At 43.5% G+C, this 14,448-nt stretch overlaps 1 protein-coding gene and 1 pseudogene across 1 annotated transcript in view; both read right to left on the bottom strand.

The window, feature by feature from the left end:
* Positions 1-899: 899 nt before the first annotated feature.
* Positions 900-14,448, bottom strand: part of GYS2 (glycogen synthase 2) — a 57,453-nt gene continuing 43,904 nt past the window's right edge. Inside the window, exons 12-16 of the mRNA XM_012933382.2 lie at positions 12,956-13,082; positions 7,611-7,706; positions 6,481-6,644; positions 5,577-5,657; positions 900-1,866 (exon numbers count right to left, since the gene is read on the bottom strand). Of these exons, the coding sequence (XP_012788836.2) occupies positions 1,645-1,866; positions 5,577-5,657; positions 6,481-6,644; positions 7,611-7,706; positions 12,956-13,082 (690 nt within the window). The 3' untranslated portion in view covers positions 900-1,644. The remainder of the gene's footprint in view (positions 1,867-5,576; positions 5,658-6,480; positions 6,645-7,610; positions 7,707-12,955; positions 13,083-14,448) is intronic.
* On the bottom strand, positions 11,417-11,514 carry LOC129399260 (U2 spliceosomal RNA; annotated as a pseudogene).

A 14,448-nucleotide genomic window follows, 5' to 3' on the forward strand; every position in this document is an offset into this window, starting at 1 on the left:
TTTTTGCTAATTTTTCTAAAAGGTATCACTGCATCACTGTCATCCCGTTGCTCATTGATTTGCTCAAGCGGACACCAGTAATGTCTCCATTGTGCGACTTGTTGTTACTGTTTTTGGCATATTGAATACCCCACAGGTAGCTTGCCAGGCTCTGCCATGCGGCCGGGATACTCTCGGTAGCTTGCCGGGCTCTCCGAGAGGGACAGAGGAATCGAACCCGGGTCTCCAAGTGCAAGGCAAATGCCCTACCCGCTGTGCTATCACTCCAGCCCTTTTTTCTAAAAGGTAGTTTTATTATTTGTGGGTACCTCCCAAGCACTGTTCGAAAGAGGTAGGGGGCACCGAGGTCTCTGCCCAATTTCCAGGCCACCACTGTGACCTTCACAGAGCCTTGGGGTGCCAGGAATTGAACCAGGTAAACCACATGCAAGGCTGGTTCCGCACAAGGTCATCTAAAATGTAATTCCTCATCAAGCACTATTCTATGACAGGTGGTTTACACATAGTTAACTAGCAAAGAGATTTTTTAACAAGACATTCATTGTCAATGACAATTAAATCTTTAAATGTCAGTTCATTTATTCATTTGGATTCACTAACTTAATAGCAATGGAAGACTGACCAAGATCTCAAAAAGATTCCCATTTAAACAACAGGATTACAGAGTCAGCTGGTCACATCTTTTTTTTTTATCATTAATATATGAAGCACCTTATAAATATGCATTATTATGCTTTCAGATATAAATCTAGGAGAACTATTTTCTTATGAATTTTGATTGCCCTCAAAACTAGATATAAACCCATGGTTCTGGCTTGTGAAAAATAAAATTAGCCACTAAATACCAAATTATTCCAAATATATAGGTAGTGCTGGTCTAAAATTAGTATCTTTTGGGGTGGGGGATAAGATACTACTTGGTATGGCTTAAAAATTGTATAAATACTGTGACGGGTAAAGTGATGATAATTATTTAAAGTTGTGAATTAAAATTCTTTGAATTAAACATCTTAAATGTGCTCTTTCTCTTTTCTTGTTTTTTGCTCACACCCAGTGGTGCTCAGGACCTACTTCTGGCTCTATGCTCATGGATCACTCCAGGTGGGGCCCAGGGACCAAATGGGATGTTAGGAATGAAACCCAGCTAAACTGTGTGCAAGTCAAGTACGCACTGTACTATTGCCCCAGCCCCTCTGTACTGACACCTGGCCCCTCTAATCTTCTTTTTTTTAAATGAATCAACAAATTTTTTGGCTTTTTGGGTCACACCCTTGTTCTGCACTCCGGAATTACTCCTGGTGGTGCTTGGGAGACCATATGGGATGCCGGGGATTGAGCTGGGGTCAGTCCTGTGCAAGGCAAATGCCTTACCTGCTGTACTATCACTCCAATCCCTAATCTTTCTTTCAGTGAATATTTTCCTTCATGCTTTATCCTATGTTCTTGAAAGAAAGGAATTAGGGAAAATGACTTGGATTCTTTTTTCTAAATTATGAAACTTTCATTCCTAATCTCCAGTTATAGGCAGAGAATAAATTTCACAAAATACTTGGGAGAAGAAAAATCAAACTTGGGACATTGTTGTTTCCTTAAATAACAACTCTCACCACCTTCCTACTAAGTTAACTTTGTTCCACGGCATGTTCAGTTCTTGTATTCACCATGCAGCTTCTTCTTCCCAAGAGGAACGGTCCCCAGAGAAAACGGCGACTTAATATTTAGCCGATCTCTCTCTGCCTCCTCTTCCTCATTGTATCTCTCATCCTCATCATCATCCTCCGCATCACTGCTTTGAAGGCTGGAGACTTGAGAGCCCGAGGGGGAAGGTGGCACCGAGGAGGGCCTGGGGAATTTAAATCCTTCTGTCTGCCAAAGACAAAAAATGGAATAAACATGATTTTCAATGATGCAAACTCTCTGCATGGGACGTGAAGGAGGAAAAAACGTGAGCAACTTCTAAGGTTTGTTCAATGAACCAAAAGGAATGTTTTATTTGTTTTGCTTCTGGTACCACCAAGCTCAAGATTTATTAAATAAGTAGATTTATGGAGCATTGGAAAGTGCCAGGTGTCACACACACACCACACCCTACACACACACACACACACCACCACCACCACCACCACCACCACCACCACCACTACCATATAATCTTCCACCCACTGTGATAAGTGAGACCAAGGCTTTGATGACTAAATCACCTTTAATCCCAGCCGCCATGTCACACTGATACTAGCAATCTCTGAGTCATCCTTCAGATATGTTCAGTGGACATAGGTGGCCTAGACATGTCTTGGGCAGTGACCACTAGAAAGAATTTTGATAGCCAGCCCACTTAGTTGACCATGAAGTCCCACCAGTTGCTATTATTTCCAGTAGATATGCAGTTATCACTGTTTTTTTTTTATCTTTTTGGGTCATATCCGGCGATGCTCAGGGGTTACTCCTGGCTTTGCACTCAGGAATTATTCCTGGCAGTGCTCGGGGGACATATGAAATGCCAAGGATCAAACCCGGGCTGACTGCATGCAAGCAAATGCCCTATCCATTGTACTATCAGTCCGACCCTTATCACTGGATATTTTTTCCATTTATGTTTCTACCTCAGTTTCACTGAATGAACTCACTTGGTGAATATGGAGGGAGCACCAAAAATGGATCGGGCACCACCACGCCACTCAGCCAACAGAGATCCCAAACATGATCCCTCCCCTAGCGTCCATCTGCTTAGGCAAATTGCACAAAATTCTAACAGCATTTGTCACTCTAAGTTTCAGGGGTGTTGACATTAGTATGTCATACACATGCCTTTCCTTCAGAATTCATATCCTTTAACTAAAGCAGTAGAGCGTAGGATCAGCTCAGAGTGGGTGCTCAGAACTTAAGTAGATGAATGGATGAAAGAGCTGAGCTGTTATCAAGTGGCGCCTCCATCTCTAAATAACTAGCCATTAACACTGGGTGCAACCACTGGAAATGTGGAAACTGGAATTGTAGAGGAGAGATTAAGGACACTCTTCCACTTTGGTGGTGAATTTGAATTCGGTCTAATCAGTCTGTTTCCTCTGGGTGCCTGGCGCAGGTAGAATGCAAATTGTATTACCAAGCAAAGCTGTTTTTGGTAGAAATGACACTTGAACTCAGTAGGACCATAGATACTTGATGAGGATCCCTCGCTTTGGGGAATCCCTACATGAAAGAACTCCTGTGGGCTCTTGTGTATTCAAAAAGTAAAATATCAAGGGCCTCAGTGGCTCTCTCTCTCGCACCTCTGTGGTCTCGCGCCACTTCCCCCACCCCGGGGAGGTCAATGACGAAAGCAGGATGAAGGAGAGAAGGAGGGCCAGGCTGGTTGGTATCAATTGCAGTTTATTCCAACCTCATCTCCATTCTCCTCTGATTTTCCTGTTTCTCTCTCTCTCTCTGGATCCCCCTCCTTCATACTCTCCCCTGGGTCCTGCTCCTTCCTCCTTCTCCTTCCTGCTTTTGCCTCCCATCCTTCTTCATTCTCCCTCTGGATCCCCCTTTATTCTCCTTCTCCTCTCTCAGCCCACTCTTACAGCCTAGTTAAGTCCCCAAGCATGAGGGGTTGGGGCTTACACACAGGTGTGGTCAGACAATCAACAGAGGTAAAGTCCTTCCCTCGGGAGAAGCTTTTTCTAGGAGAGATTCTCACCCAGCAAGACTACTCTCCCAAGACTGAAATTCCAATTATGGGTGTGTTTCTCCTTTCCTTAGCCCAACAAACATACATGTATAATATTAGTCATCTTGTATGGACACAGTAAGAGATACAGTAAGCTTATAGAATTGCTCTCCTGGGGCCATCTCCCTATAGATTTCAGACTACAGTGCTCAGGCTAGATTAGTCTTTCCTGACCCTAGCAGGGTCCTAATCTCATTGTTGCTTTTTGGATCATGACAGAATTTGTCCATAACCATGTTCTAACTTATAGTTAAATATTATGGCACTTTGGCGTGGCCCATTTCAATGCCAGGATAGCTCACAGTTTGCCCTGGGTCCGTTCAGTCCCTCGTCAGGACCCTGCTTTTGGGGTGGTAAGAACTAAGGGCAACTGAGGCTTAGAGAAAGCAGATGCCCAGGAGTGAAAATTATTCGAAGTCATTTAACTCCCAAGTTACAAAAGCATAATATTAACTGTCTTCCTGAGTCTATAGGAAAATGACATTGCTTTAAAGTAAACTATGCAAAAGGCATAAGGAGAGGAGAAAGGCAATATATAACTTACAAGTTCCGTGTCCTTAGAAATATCTGACCTCACAAGTTAACAGAGTCTATTAGGGGGAAAAGGTGATACACAAGCTGGGGAACAGAGCACAGAGAAGAGTTTACAGAGAGCAAAGGAATGGGAGTGACTCAGGAGCACTGTGGTGGGTGTAACCTGATAAACCTGAGCTCCCTGTGGCAAGGGGAGAAAGGACAAACCAATGTCATCCTACAGGCTCTGTTCCGGGGTCCCCTTGCAAGCTTGGCTGTGGAGACTGACATGAGACGCTGGTTCTGGTGGGACATGGAGCCCCAAAGCTGATAATGGGTCTACAGGGTCACTCTTTCTTACACATAAACTGTCCCCAAGTAGACATGATACCATGAGGAAAAGAGAGGTACCCTCGTGCTGGAATTCACTTTATATTGCACACATATATCCATATGAACATCACTGTCACTGTCACTGTCATCCCGCTGCTCATCGATTTGTTCAAGCGGGCACCAGTAACGTCTCTCATTGAGAGACTTATTGTTACTGTTTTTGGCATATCCAATACGCATGGGTAGCTTGCCAGGCTCTGCCATGCAGGCTCGATACTCTCGGTAGCTTGCCGGGCTCTCCGAGAGGGGCGGTGGAATCAAACTCAGATCCGCCGCGTGAAAAGCAAATGGCCAACTGCTGTGCTATCACTCCAGCCATCCATATGAACATATATAGATTATATGTATGTACATATATGTCACATATTAATCAAACAGGTGATCATACAATACTTTAGGAGGCCAGCGCCTTACCCAATAGGCTACTGGAGAGCCTTGTATTTAATACTTCCTTGAATAGTGAATTCATTTCCTATTACGCTCATAGGATTGTTACTCAACAATCTCAAAAAGCCGGATGTCCAATGGAGCAGCTTCAAGCAATAAGACAAAGAGCACTGTAGCAAAGAGGTGCTTCTTCAGTAATGCAAAGCAGGGGCCTGAGCAATAGTATAGGGAGGGTGTTTGCCTTGCTCTCAGCCGACCTGGGTTTGATCCCCAGCATCCCACATGGTCCCCTGAGCACCACCAGGAGTAATTCCTGAGTACAGGGCCAGGAGTAGTCGCTGGGTGAGGGCCCCAAAACAAAAACAATAATACAAAGCGACTAGCTGCACATTCTGAAATAAGGCTCACTTCCGGGTTTAAATCAGTCTAGTTTGTCAGTTCTCTTAGCCTTTGACAAAACATTTATTGAAGAGTATTCTAGTGTGTGTTCTTAGGTGTCTTCAAATAAAAGGTATCTCTTGGACTCGTTTTAATTCAGAAATTTAGTTTTTAAAATGAACAATACATAGATATTTACCGTTGGTGGTGATGTGGGTTCCATATGGAATTTGTCTGGAAAAGCTCGGCTTAATGTCAGGTGCCTGGCGTGCTGATAATACTAAAATAGAAAATTAATTCACAGGTATTAAAAACAGGCTTATAGGTCTTAATTCAACCAAGTTATTATATACCATATCCTCCTAGCTATGAAATGGACTTTATAAAAGTGTCATGCCCAATTCACCAGAATCAGAAAACAAAACCAGTTATCATTTCATCCCCGTTCTGGGCACAGATGAAGAAATGCTCTCAGAAGCTGGAAGGAAGCTCCGAACTAGCCTGACTGAGTTCTGAACGGATCACTTAAGTCACCAAAAACACAGTACGTAGAGATTCTCAGCCAATGGGAACAGCTGTCACTTGGGGGAGCTGAGTGGTCTCCCTGAAGATGACATGTGAAGACAAAGCTGACTCATTTTATTTAATAATCCGGTGCAAGATATGTGAGCATCTCAATGTAGATAAATGCGATGTGCATCTGAAAGGAGTTGTGTCTTGGACAGAGCATGATGCAAACACTATTATTTCCTGTATCCCCAGTATTATTACTCCCGGGAGCTGAGCAGTGTGATGGCATTGTCTTCCTCAAGTGAAGCTAGACAGGGACTTCTGCTCTTTCCCGCAGATTCCTCAAACACTCCCGTGGTCCTACAAGGACACCTAGAACCAGCCAGATCCCACTAGGGCTCGCAGGAATAGGCTCAGGCTCGATGTGAATTTAAGTCTTGGAATTTAGGTCTTGGAAAATTTATCTTACATAAAAAAAAGTCTGCATGGAAACGTCACTGAGACACGGACAGTTACGATCCTGAGCTGACTTGACAGCTTCGCCCAGGAGGCTTTCGCAGGTGTTTCTCTGCAAATAGCACAGACTTGCTTACTCTGCCCAAGTATCTCCAGTCCAAAAGATCTGAGAGCCTCTCGGTCCGGTTTCTTTGGATGATTCTTTGGCGGCGTGACTGTTTGCAAAACCCGTAGAGAAACTGAGTCAGCTGATTGCAAGAGTCGTCTGGTGAGCGGAAGCGCCGGTCCACAATGTAGATACCTGTCAAGGCACAGAAGCAGAGACGGTTGGGAGCTGGGCTCCCCTGGAGCGCTTCCCCGCGGCTTCCCATCACGGCCTCTGCCTGGGGCAACCCCCGATTCTCCCGCTGCCCTCAGCTTGTGTTTCCAAGGCTCTGCTCTTCCTGCCAGCTAAACGGTTTACAGCTGCAAGGACACGGAGAAGGGGTCTTGCTGAAAGCCACTGGCAGTGGAGGAATATAACCAGCATCTCTGGGATGACGCTTAAGTATCAGTGATTTTTTTTTTTTGGCTTTTTGGGTCACACCCGGCAATGCACAGGGGTTACTCCTGGCTGTGCACTCAGGAACCACCTCTGGAGGTGCTCAGGGATGAGCCTGAAGGTGCATATGGGATGCTGGGATTTGAACCCGGGTCAGCCGCGTGCAAGTCAAATTCCCTACCCGCTGTGCTATTGCTCCAGCCCCGGGCATTGGTGATTTTTAAGGTCCCTGTGGTTCCGAGGGAACAGGATAGTGACAATGTTCTTTGAAGACCAGGAAACTGACCTTGTGGGCAGACTCTATCCCATAATAACTTTCCTTAATGGACATATATATGTATATATATATATGTATATATATATATGGGGATATGCAAATTATCCTGCCATCTTACAATAAGTTCTTTCTGCTAACATGGAACAGAGCTTTTAGATATTTATGCTAACCAATATTCAGACTCAAAGGTGAGGGTGACCACCGCCGGATCTCAGAGGGCTAGCCCAGGTCAGGGAAAGGAGCGAAGGGTACGAGAGTTTTGTCCAGACTTAACCTTCCTTTTGTAACGGCCTTCAGGCAATAGCTCTGATGTCGAGAGTCTTTCCTGAAGGCCACACAGGGTCACTTTGAGTGAAACAAGAAGCATACACAGTATCATCAGGACAGCTTCAGAGTCAAGCTCCATAAAGACCCTTCTCAACGAGTTAGATTAATGGGGAGAACCTTACCGTACGCAGTAGGGTCAGCCACGTGCTCTTGCATGAAGCAGCCGAAGCCAGAGAGGTTGGTCGTCACGCTGGGGATACCCATCACGGTGCATTCAGCTGTGGGGGAAGGGACAAAGTTCAACCTGCTCTCTCTTAAGGACACCGGGAGAAACGAGCCCCCAGCCAAGTGGTAACAACAATGCTTAGTACCTAAGGGATGAAAGTGGAATAAGGTGCTTGCCTTGCCCATGGCAGACCCACGTTCAATCTCCAACACCTCATATGATCGCCTTAGCCCGCCAGGACTGGTTTTGAAGCACAGATAGAACCTGGGTGCGGGAGATTGAACCTGGGTTGTCTGTGTGCAAGGCGAACACCCCACCCGCTGTACTAACGTTCCCACCCAACACCAGATATGTCTTAAGGAACATTTCTGGACCCAGACACTTTCCTTTAAGGCAGCTGACCCCGGCTCAATCCCTGGCACCCCATGGTCCCTGAGTACCGCCAGGAGTGACCCCAAGCGCCCCTCTCCCCAAAACTAATATTCCTACTCTCAAGAATATCTGCATTTTTTCAAGGTGCAATCACAGACATTTTCCCTTTTTCTTTTCCTTCTTAATGTTTCCCAAATTTTTTAATTAAAAACTGTCATTTCAACCCCCACCCCCAGTCTGCTTCTATGCCACTTTTCTCCTCTCTCTTCCTCTCTCTCTCCATTCCTCTCTCTCTCTCTCTCACACACACACACACACACATACACACACACACACACACACACACACACACACACACACACACACACACCCTCTCTCTCTCCCGCTCTCCTTTTGGTAATTCTGCAGTGGGGGGGGGGGTGGAAGGAGGGAAACTGGAGACACTGGCGGTGGGGAATGTACACTGGTGAAGAGACAGGTGTTGGAACATTATATGACTGAAACCCAATCATGGACAACTTTGTACCTACTTAACTCACAGTGATTCAATTAAAACATTTTAAAAATATGACTTGCCATTTTTTAATAAGACAAAATACTAAAGTTCATTTTAAAATTTTTGCATATTTAACAAGAATTTTTTTTTCTCTCATCACCTGCGTTTGATGGTCTCGGGCCGCTTCCCACACCCTGAATGGCTGATGCCAATGGTGATCAGCTGTGGTTTATTCCAATCTCGTCTCCCTCTGCCTCCTTCCAGTCTCACCGTCTCCCATATTCCTACCCTATCCCCCTCGATTCTCCTCCTCTACCCCCCTCGATTGCCCTTCTCCTGCCCACTCTTACAGCCTTAGATATATCCCCAATCATGAGGGGTTGGAGTGGCAATTACACAAAGGTGTGGTCATACAATCAACAGATGTAAAGTCCTTCCCTCAGGGGAAGCTTCTTCTAGGACAAATTCTCATCCGGCAAAATGACCTGCCTAAGGGGAAAATACCATCAAGGGGTGCATTTCTCCTTTCCTTAGTCCAACAACCATTTAAACATGCATCTTAATTCTACTTCTTAATAATATTAGTTATTCTGTATGGACACAGTAAGAGATATATTAAGCTTATAGGGTGGCTCTCCTGGGGACATCCCACTATAGATCTCAGACTACAGTGCTCAGGCCAGATGAGCCCTTTTTAACCCTAAGTGCTTGTCCAATTGTTTCTCTTTGGATCATGACAGAATATGTCAATGGCTGTGCTCTTAACTTATAGTTAAGTATTATGCCTCTGGCCTGGACCGTTTCGATGCCAGGGTAACTCAGAGCTTGCCCTGCATCCATACAGTCCCTTTGTCGGGACACTAATTTTGGGGTGCTAGGAACTAAGGGCAACTGAGGCTTAAGTCAAGAAAATACAAAATTTATGCCCAGGAGTAAATGTTATTTGGAGTCAATTAACTCCCAAGTTACAAAAGCATAGCATTAACTGTCTTCCTGTGTCAGTACAAAAAGGACATGGCTCTAAAGTAGCTATGCAAAGGACATAAAGAGAAGAGAAAAGCAATATTTCACATACAAATACAAATCCAGAGTCCTTAGAAGGATCTGACCTTACAAGTCAATAGAGTCTGATTTGGGGATAAACGTGATTGACCGGTCAGTTGGGGAAGCAGATCGCGGAGAAGAGGTTAAAAACAAAGACAGGGGCTGGAGCGATAGCACAGCGGGTAGGGCGTTTGCCTTGCATGCGGCCGACCCGGGTTCGATCCCCGGCATCCCATATGGTCCCCCAAGCACCGCCAGGAGTGATTCCTGAGTGCAAAGCCAGGAGTAACCCCTGAGCATCGCTGGGTGTGACCCAAAAAGCAAAAAACAAAACAAAACAAAACAAAAACACAGAGGAATGGGAGTGCTTCAGGAGCACTGTGATGGGTGTAACCCAATAAACCTAAGCTCCTTGTAGCCAGAGAGGAAGGACAAACCAATGTTATCCTACAGTGGTGGAGTAAGAAAAATTACCCATGAAGAAATACCCATGAAAATTACCCATAAAAAAATACCCACGAAAATGCATCAGTGAAATTTTCCCTGATTCACAAGAATTTCCTTTGTATTCTTAAAGAATATTCCTATTCTTTAGCGAGGAGGGAAATGGGACAGGGGACTACTGACCTATTATACAATCTGACATGAACTCTGAAACTACCTCTTGGACAACTCTGCGTCAATCTGTGCACACAAAATCTCATCCACAGAGCCATGGAAGTTCACCGATTCTTATTTTTATCAAATAGTCACTAATACACAAGTAGTAAAATGCCAGGTACCATTTAAGTGTGTCTCCACATGTTCAGTCATAAATTTAATAAAACAGTGCTTATATTCATCAAATTTTCTCAAAACACAGACTTTATTACTTTCTGGGAGAATCATACATAGCATCGTGTAAAATATTATTTTAAAATTAGTTATCTAATGTGGTAATACAATCAAAGGTCTCCATTATTTCTGGAAATACAGGTTAGATGACAAGTGTCCAAGTTCTGGTTAATTTAAAACAGAGTAACTCATTTACTATGAAGTTCTTATCTTAAAACATGAGATATACTCCCCTTTATCATTTCCTGATAACTTTAATTTTGTCATATAAAAGGATAGTTTGGTGAAAAGTTGGCTGCAAGTTGTATAAAATTCTCTTTACTCAACATAAAGTACTGCCCAATTTTCTCAGTCATTCATGTCTTGATTTAGGCAGCTCTATCCTTGAAATATTCTTGACAATTAGGTATGCGACTTCCTTGAAATAACAAGAAAAGGGGCCAGCGATGAGGTATGAAGTTCATCAGTGATGTATGTTTTATGTTTCTCAAGTAATAAAGCTCCATTATAGGTAATGTGGGATAATTGTGTGGGCAGGTCATTAAAAAAGAGATACCACATCACAAAAAAAAAGTGGAATCGATAAAGTAGCAATTTTTAGAATCACAGAAATGTCCTTCCTTTCTCTCTCTTTTCAAATGGTGGGTATTGAACTCGGTTTCTCATAGATATCATCTACATGCTACCACCGAACCATCTCCCTGCCTCTTCACCACTTCTCCATATCAGGTGTCAAAATAAGACTGCCTATTTACACCAAAAGTTGTAATTTTTTATAGCTTCTGGCAAATTGTTTTTAGTGAAACCCAGATATATCAAATTGAACCTAATGACACAAAGACACTGAGGGTTCCAGTCACTTCTATTGCATCATTGGTAAGTTTACCCATAAGACACAGAGAATTTCTAAGTGTTACATTTAAAATCCCAGGATCAGAAGTCAAAGATTAGCAACATCCTTTCCACAAGGCACTCTGTGATTCCCTAACCTTGACCTCTGCCTTCCCTTACTTGGAAAATGATAACACTGAGATTTATAGAAGGCAAAATTTGTTCATTAAAAACAAAAGCACTTTTACTACACTTGATCTTAGCCAAAAGGCCAAGAAGCGATAAAACAAAAGCACTTTTGCTTTGTTCTTTAAAAAATATATATTGATGGGGAGCCAGAGAGACCGGATAATAGGTAAGGCACTTGCCTTGCACGTGGCCAACCCCAGTTCAATCTCCAGCAACACATATGGTCCCCCGAACAACTTCAGGAGCATAGTGTCAGAAGTAAGCCCTGAGCACCTTTATGTATGGCAAAACCCCAATATTAATATGATATTAAATAATAAACGGAGTCATATTCAAGCTGTAATGAAAATAAATCTCTGATTGTACAAGAAGAGATGGAAGTTCAGTATAGTATCTACATTGGTATGCACTTAAAAGTGTTTCCTTTTTAATTAGGCATTTCAATACAAATCCAAATCAATCATTCTTGATGCCAAGAAATAGTGGATCCTAGTATCTATGATCTGTTAAAAATAAGGAAAGTGGGAAGGGTGGGTCAGGGTGGTCACTGATCACAACACCTACCAGTGAGTATTTTATTTAAGATAAAACACTTTTTATCTTAAATAAAACACTCACCTCTCTCGAGGGTAGGGTGTGAAGAAGATATTTTATTTCTTATACTATTTGATTTTTTACATTTTTTGTTTATTTTTAGACTATTTGATTTTTACCCTATTGGATTCTCTATTTTTGCTCTGTTTTGTTTTTAGACTATTTGATTTGCTATTTTTGCTTCGTTTTGTTTGGGACCAGACCGTGTTGACCACAGAGCCAGGCTTACTCCTGTCTCGATGCTTATACGTCACTCCTGAAGGTGCTCTGGAGTCCCAGGGGCTGAATCTGGGCTACATACTAAAAGTTAAATCTCTCGGTCCAGGAAAATAGCACAGAGGTCACAGGAGCACACATATGTGGGACCAATCCCTGGCCACAGCATGGACCACCAAATACCACCAGCAATAGCATTGAACGACCCATCCCAGTTGACTGGAGCCAGAATCGCTCCTGGCCTTCCTAAATACTGCTCAGAAGCACCCACCTCTGGTTAAAATTAAACAGAACTCTTTTTAAAGTATTCTGAAAATTTTGGAGAACCACTTTGTTGGGAATTGTTTCTTATTATAACTCCACTTGCAGAGTCACTTTCTCCCGACATTTGCAGATGGATTGTAAATATAAATGAAGTTAACTAAACTATGTATAACCTTTCCAAACATTCTTTTTCTTTGGAATGCAGTTAGGTGGTAAGTGCTAAAATATGCCCAACCATTTCCTGGTATATTTACATAATCTTTGTCCTTATTCTTAGGTCAGGATCGACAGAGCATAAAATTAACTTCTGAGCGATATCCAGCCAAAACCACTTTGAACACAAAGTGCAAAACTGAAGCCTTGGTTGGTGTTACAGCTCAGCACTGGGTATTATATCCACATGTGTAAAAGAAAACGATGATGAAATTCAAAACATTTCACTGTCGGTACATGTCACATACCTGGAGTATAACCCCAGGGCTCGTAGTACGATGGAAACACTCCGAGATGACAGCCTCGGACAAACTCTTCATAATCCATGGGTAATAAGGGACTGGTGGAAGAGAGGAACTCAGGGTGTAAAATCACCTAAAAATATAGAAAGAAAGAAAAAGAAAAGTAAAATTTCAATGAGGAAATTCTAATTTCTAAAATTGTAATGTTTTGCATGCAGGAGCCCTGGGTTGGAGCCGTAGAATTGCATGATTCCCCAGGGCTGCCAGGAGCTCCGGCTAGCTCAGAGGTGAGAGCACTGTCACTGTCACTGTCACTGTCATCCCATTGCTCATCAATTTACTCGAGCGGGCACCAGTAATGTCTCCATTGTAAGACTTCTTGTTACTACTTTTGGCATATTGAATATGCCACGGGTAGCTTGCCAGGCTCTGCTGTGCGGGCGGGATACTCTCAGTAGCTTGCTGGGCACTCCGAGAGAGGCGGAGAAATCGAACCCGGGTCGGCTGCATAAAAGGCAAAGCCCTACCCGCTGTGCTATCACTCCAGCCCCGAGCTGAGAGCAGCTCTTGAAAATTAAAGTAAAACAATTACCTACAATTTGCGGAATTGGGAGGAATTCTAGATTTAGGGGGGATCAAAAGAGACAAGAAAAAGGGGTTAGGGAGATAGTACGGTGGGTAGGGTGCTTGCCTTGCACACGGTGACTGGCATTCAGCCACCTGTCCATCTGGGTTCAACAATTGCACCAAAAGTGCTGAGGCAAGATTGGAAAAGTTGCAGAGACTGAGCATGTGTGGGTGCAGGGAGCATGTGGGACCCCGATACTTTCTGTGCAATGTCAAACAAAACCAAGGTCCTCAAAGCAGAAAGTCTAGACGACAGAGAGGACAGCAGGAAGGAGACGTGCCTTGCACAGAGCTAACCTGGGCTCAATCCCTGGCACTGTATGTGGGCCCCAGGGCCCTGCCGGAGGGATCCCTGAGAGCAGAGCCAGGAGTAAATCCTGATCACAGCCAAGTGTGGCCCCCAAGCCAAAATAAAACATTTTCTACATAAACATGTATGTTACTCCTTCGTGTAAATTCTCTATTGATTCTCCTAAAATGTTTTCATTCATGTTTGCTAAGATCTTGTATTTGTAACTGGTTTAAGTTGATGACTAAATGTAGCTCTGAGTTAGTGCTGGTTATTCCTTTGTTAATTAGTAAAAGAAAGGAAATACAGAATAAATGTCAGTATTTCATAGCTTCATCAGTATCAGCAATACGACTTCTACTTTTTGGGGTGGTGCAGAGCGATGATCACCCCAAAAAGTAGAAGTCATATTGGGATGCCGGGCTGACCCTGGTGATGGACCAGGTTTATTCCTGGTTCTGTTCTTAGGAATCACTCCTGGCAGTGCTCAAGTGACATATGTGGTACCAGGGGTCAATCCAGGGTGGGCACGATCAAGGCAAGTGTCTTTTTTTTTTTTTTATTGAATCACCATGTGGAAAGT

This window comes from Sorex araneus, chromosome 10 (assembly GCF_027595985.1).
Source record: "Sorex araneus isolate mSorAra2 chromosome 10, mSorAra2.pri, whole genome shotgun sequence".
Classification (NCBI taxonomy): Eukaryota; Metazoa; Chordata; class Mammalia; order Eulipotyphla; family Soricidae; genus Sorex; species Sorex araneus.